The sequence below is a fragment of the Morone saxatilis genome, unplaced genomic scaffold, assembly GCF_004916995.1.
Source record: "Morone saxatilis isolate NCDOM2014 unplaced genomic scaffold, NCSU_SB_2.0 Contig4, whole genome shotgun sequence".
Lineage (NCBI taxonomy): Eukaryota > Metazoa > Chordata > Actinopteri > Moronidae > Morone > Morone saxatilis.
Genome location: NW_023339984.1, coordinates 10,155,829 through 10,161,981, shown reverse-complemented (window position 1 = coordinate 10,161,981; position 6,153 = coordinate 10,155,829). Strand labels below are relative to the sequence as shown.

Here is a 6,153-nt window from a genome sequence, read left to right as displayed (position 1 = left end):
TGTAGCATTAAATCATATCTAATTAAAGATCTGAACAAATATTGGACGTCAGCTTTGGTATATGATTTGATTCTCGGTGCTACTGACACATTTCTTTCTGTCCCAAAGACGTAAAGGTTCAATACTCAGCCCTAACTACCATAAATATTAAATGAACTGGTTATGAAAGGGATGATTTGTGGTCTTACGGTGTGATTTGTGTATCCTCTCCTCCCAGCAGGGATTAGTAACACCCAGGCCTGAGGAAGAGTTGGAACGACTCACCAAGAAGTTGGTATATGATATGAACCACCCCCCTTCGGAGGACTATTTTGGTACAGTCGCCGCTCGTTACATTAACAACCTATGACACCGCAAACCTGCCATTCTGGTATTTAAAGTAAAACTGAGATACGTGACACTTTCACCTCCGCCTCCAGGTCGCTGCGCCCGCTGCGGTGACAACGTGGTCGGTGACGGCAGCGGCTGTATCGCCATGGAGCAGGTCTTCCACGTGGAGTGTTTCACATGCATCACCTGCCACGCCCGTCTCCGAGGGCAACCCTTCTACGCCCTCGACAAGAAGAGTTACTGTGAGAGCTGTTACATTGTAAGTAAAGGAACAACGTCTGCTCTTCTACTTCCTTTCCTCCGTTCTGTCCTTCCTACTCTGATCCGTACACCTGTCTCTACTTTTTTCTTGTCAGAGTACATTAGAGCGCTGTTCAAAGTGCTCCAAGCCCATCCTGGACCGTATCCTGCGGGCCATGGGGAAGGCCTACCACCCTCGCTGTTTCACATGTGTGGTTTGTAACTGCTGCTTGGACGGGGTGCCCTTCACCGTGGACGCAACCTCTCAGATACACTGCATAGACGACTTTCATAGGTACGAACACATTCAAACAGCACGCTTGCTTGTTACGTGATGTTCTTCCTGATGTCCGCTAACTGTAAATTCTGATGCTTGTTCTCCGCGGCAGGAAGTACGCGCCTCGCTGTTCAGTGTGTGGTGAGCCCATCATGCCCGAACAGGGCCAGGAGGAGACCGTGAGGATAGTGGCCCTGGACCGCAGCTTCCACGTTAACTGTTACATCTGTGAGGTGAGTCTGGACCGGATTATATAACACAAAATACCAGAAACAGCAGGACCTGTTGATTTAAGGTTTGAGAGTTAAGAGTATTGGAGTTTGATTAGAGAATGCACATTCTTCTTGAGATTATAGTTTTAGCGCAGGTAGAAGGAGAACTGTTGATTAATACAAAGTTTAATGAGCCAAAACAGTCACTTATTATCAGTTAGAGGCATTGACATTTGATGAATAGGGTCTATGTAACTTTTTTAAACTATTTAACTAATTAGAAAAGTTAATAAGACTACAAGATTTGTGCAAAATGTTTAAAAAAAACCTAAACTTGCCTGTAAAATGTAGAATTAAATGACTTTATGTCACTGTATTTGCTGGATTTGTAACCTTTTTACGTGTATTTGTGAGTCCGTGTGACAGCGTTGAGTTGAACTGACTGCAAGTGTCTGTATCCATCAGGAATGCGGTCTCCTGCTGTCCTCTGAAGGGGAGGGTCGAGGCTGTTACCCGCTGGACGGCCACATCTTGTGTAAGAGCTGCAGCGCTCGCCGCATCCAGGACCTCTCAGCCAAAATCTCCACGGACTGCTAACCAAACCTCCTGCGTCCTCTCACTCTCGCACATCCACGGACGAGGCAACATATTACACGTCGGCGTTGATAGTACAGAGAGGAAATGCCTGTGCTTTGTTCAGAGTCGTGAGCTACTTTTTCTTTTCTTTTTTTCTTGGTTGCTCTGACTGTGAGTTGCCATAAACATTGCTATAGTTCCCTCTGTTGGTATCCAGCTGCAATTTAATTTACAGAGGAACATTTACTGATTTTAAAATTAGAGTTCGGATGGAGCAACCACCTTTGCTACCTTGTTTCCTTCCACTCAGAAGTCCGACGACATTTTTCTTTCACTTGTGGTACACAGCTGCCCCATTTTTCATGTTTAGTTCAGTATTAGTTTGACAGTGGCCTGACCTGCAGGCAGCTTGGGCTCCACTTACCATTTATTCACACCGGTACTGCTCGACTATTAGCTCGCACATTGTTATGGTATGGAAGGATATTATAGATTTAGACCTGAAAATGAGGAGGGTTTTTTTTGTTTGCGAAAGAAGCAGCATAAATGATAATTAGGATGACGGCTTGTCTTAATCCGACTCAACGTCGGGACCTGTACATTTGTAAAACACTAAACATTTAAAGTGCAGAAACTGCCTCAAAACAAGCATATTAAAAAGCACATAATGCAACAACTGTGACTGTACATAACAGGCTGGTTTGGTTTGATGATGAAACTGTTTTGAAAAAAGCATGTAGCCTTTTTAGTGCAGTGAAAGTAGCCTCATAGCACGAGAAATGTAGACGAAAGGAATGTGTAGTTCAATTTACCACCCAGACCGTAGTTTTCTTTAGCTTTTCTTAATCGCTAGTACAATATTCGCTACATTATAGTGTCATGTTTCGTTATTAAATCAAAGCTCATAACAGGATTTTTGCCATCTTTTTTTTTTAATCATCCAGAATAACATTTTTGAATGTCTACAAAAACACAATCTTGCTTTGGTTTGTTTAACATTTGTTTTTGGTTGATACTTGACTGTTACATTGAAGATGATGGTGCAATGAAGTCAAACACTTTGTTCTAAGGAAAAACAGGGTGTCGGCCTCTAACGGGGACATCCTATTGTGTGAAGCTTGAGCCTCGTGAAGAGTTTGTACATGTGCCATTTACGGGGGAAATATGAAACTAAAATCATACTCGATTTAAAAGTATATGGGTTGAATTCATTTACTCGACAAATACTGTTCTTCACATTAGACAAAATAAAAGTGGAATTTAACGTGATGTATTTGTGATTTTGGAAAACAGCTCTTCACACGCGTTTTTTTGTTCGTCCTTGCACTCACGTGGGCCAAGTTGTCATTCTCTGAGACTTTGGAGCTACAGTATTTGTTATGATTGTGTTTAACCTCTTGTCTTTCCGTCCTGATTTTTGTACACGTGTAACTTTAAAGGGCTAGAAATCTCAAAAGCCTTACCTCAAGGATGTCACTCAGTTTCATAATGATCCTTTTTTTTTTGTCTGTGAGTTCTGCTTTTTTTTTTTTGCTTTTGTGACAGATCGTGATCATGCTATAACGGTTCAGTTTTTCATCTCTTGTTAATTTATCTTGTGACGTGTGTTAGCTTTAGAATCCGCTTTCTATCAACTTTATAACTTCATTCGTGCTCAGATGTCCTTTTTTTTTTTTTTTTTAGATCCTGACACATTTCATCTCTCGTGTCCTTGAATCCCGTCATTTTCTTTCCGTTACATTTATCCTCCTTTACTGTGTGTTCAGTTTGAAATGCTGTGAATTGGAGCTTGTAGATCGAAGCCTGCGGTACTGCAGCGAACGTCTGAACTGATGAATTCACACTTGAGGCCATTTTGTATGAGCAGGTTGTTCAGTACAAATGGCAGTTAGTTACACAGAGCATGTGAACACATTTTCTCCTAATACAGGTTGTAGTAACATAATTATTAAAATGTCAACAAGTCTGTCCTGTGTTTGTCACTTTTTATACAAGTTGGAAAGTTGGAAAAAATCAGGGTCATTTTGCATGGAGGCTCTAAGACAGGCACTCACCAGACAAGAACAGTCTGACAAAATATGCAATTGTGTTGCATTAAGGGACATGTAGGATGCAGTGTTTTAAGGGGCTTTACCCGTATTTAAAAATAAAAGTGAGTTTAAATCTCTTGTAAGTCTCCAAACGTCATGTGCAATACTAAATAACTGAAATACCACTTTAAATCACCAAAAATGATCCATAAAATCACAAAATGTTTATTTTAGACACTGTTTACATCCCAACCGATCTCAAAACATCCAACCTCATTACTGTTTACAACTGCCCAAACACCTGTTTAATTTGACCTCTTGCAGTAAATGATCCAGTTACAACAAAGTGAGCAAACATGGATGAACTGATCCTTCAGTCAAAAACAAAAATACTCCCAGCTTGAACGGCTCTTGCGCTCGTGTTAACACGAGGTGAACGTCTTCCAGAAGAAGTTGCGGCAGCCTGCTTTGCGCTCTCTTTGGGAGAATGGAAGATGTCGCCGCATCACCTCCTCCTTGACTCCCACCTCCTCAGCCTCCTCCGGCTCGGGGAGCATCTCGTCTCCCCGGGCCGCCATCAGTTCGGACACAAACTTCAGCAAGAGCAAGTGAGCGAGATCCTGCGGGAGGATAGAAGAGGAAAGGAGCTTAAAAAAAGCAAGTTGTTCCCAACTGTTAGACACCGTATCTCAACTCCTGATTGGCACTTCCCAAATTTAAGTCTTTTATGTATTAAATATGAGTCACTCACCTTGTCATTTGCGAGATCTGCTCTCAGTGTCTCTGTCAACATGTCTCTGCGTGGAGCACCGCTGACCTGCACCAGCAGCACAGAGGAAAACAAAACCACGAGAAGTACCTGCACCTGAGAACGAAGCATCTCCACCTCAAAGAGCAAAACACAAGAATCCAACTCTTATATTCCCCCAATTCCCTGTCCAACGGCGACGAGGTGCAATGCTGCAAAAGTGCCCCAAATATAACAAACGCTGACCAATCAGAAGGTCGCTTATCGCTGTTCGAGTAGGATGTGTTGAGCTGATAAATAGCTCTCTTCATCTTCAGATCCTCCTCATCCTCAAGCCAACGAAAGGATGTGATTGGTGGTGGAGGAGAATGGTGGAGGGGGGGGGGATTGAGGAGGTGTGTGGTGAGGTTGTGAACAGGAAGTGTCACTGGAGGGGATAAGGTCATCGCCAGCTACGACGACACTCCTGTGAGACGTCCAATGAAACCTCCAAGAGCTGGCCGTTTGGGTCGATCGGCGCTCATGTTGTAATAACTTTAAATGTGAAATATACAAGTCAAACTTAATGGTAAAATGACTTTACTTCTGTCAGTCATGATTAGCTACAGCAGCTTTGTATGTGTCATGGACTCAACATGAGGCCTGCATGCTGTGCAGTGCTGCTAATGACACAATGTGACTCAAATGTTAATGAGGCTGCTAACCAGTTCGGCTCTCCACCACCGTCACTTTGAGTCAGAGGAAAATAAACACGGGGAACATCTAAATGTCAGACTGCAAACAAACACACTTTGTGTACGTGTTTTGTTTGCAAGTTTTCCATTAAGTTTTATCACTTTTAATCTTGTCTGAAATGGAAAATTGGCAATAATTTATAGTTTGACCACCTGAAAGCTTGATGTGAAAGCACTGGTCACGGGCGTCACCGAGCTACCCAGTTAACTTAGTTCAGTGGTTGTCAACCTGAGGTTTCGGGACCACCCAGGAGGTCACAAGATCAATCTGAGGGGACGCAAGACAGTTAAAGGGGAACAAATTTTACACATGAAAGTCTGTTTACAGTCATTCAAAGTTGTTCTAAAAACCTTTTGTGGCTCCAGAGAGAACTGGAGTCAGAACTGTATGTTATAAAACTACAAGTTTGAAAATGGAAGAAATCTGGGTTGAGGAGTTAGAAAGATACCAGACCTCTATAGCCCGCTCCTCATCTCTGTATGAGACGGCTAGACGCTACACACTACAAGTAGCATAACAGACGGTGGTCGAGTTGCATTGTGGGTAATGTAGGCGCCAGGTTTATGACCAGGAAGATACGTGGACTAAAAAAAGACAGATATCTCTGGTTCTGCTGCATTGATTTTTATACTTTTTTAACCTAAGAGAAAGCAGAAAAAACACATGCTAAAATAAATCTTGTATCAGGTGAAACCAGCAGTTCTGATACTTTTATGCCTCAATATTGGTGAAATTAGTCACAAAATGAGTCAAGTTGGATGTATTTTCTTAAAATAATACTATTAAAAACTTTTTTTTGAGCTGAATAAAATAAAATCATGTTAAATGAAGATGAACTGAAGACCATCAATCATATTTGATTATTGCTACACATCTCCACAATTAAGCCCAAATTCATAATCCCCACATTCCCTCCAGTCATCCACCATCAATTGAAAACCACGACCTTCTACCAACAGGAAGGCCACCGGAAGTCTATACTCAGCTGAAACAGAACCACTCGAT

General features: G+C 42.1%; 2 protein-coding genes across 2 annotated transcripts; one reads left to right on the top strand and one right to left on the bottom strand.

Moving 5' to 3' along the window:
• Positions 1 to 220: 220 nt before the first annotated feature.
• Positions 221 to 3,601, top strand: trip6 (thyroid hormone receptor interactor 6; the record flags this gene model as incomplete). The annotated part of the gene is given in 5 exon segments (XM_035675436.1): positions 221 to 314; positions 420 to 589; positions 687 to 865; positions 960 to 1,080; positions 1,525 to 3,601. Coding segments are annotated over 5 exon segments (696 nt in total), but the record flags the coding sequence as incomplete, so codon positions are not given.
• Positions 3,602 to 3,874: 273 nt separating this feature from the next.
• sst5 (somatostatin 5) lies at positions 3,875 to 4,547 on the bottom strand. Its single transcript, XM_035675639.1, has 2 exons — positions 4,417 to 4,547; positions 3,875 to 4,285 (listed from the first exon to the last, which is right to left on the bottom strand). Exons 1-2 carry the CDS (start codon positions 4,543 to 4,545, stop codon positions 4,088 to 4,090), a joined length of 327 nt encoding a protein of 108 aa, XP_035531532.1. The 5' UTR covers positions 4,546 to 4,547; the 3' UTR covers positions 3,875 to 4,087.
• Positions 4,548 to 6,153: the final 1,606 nt, after the last annotated feature.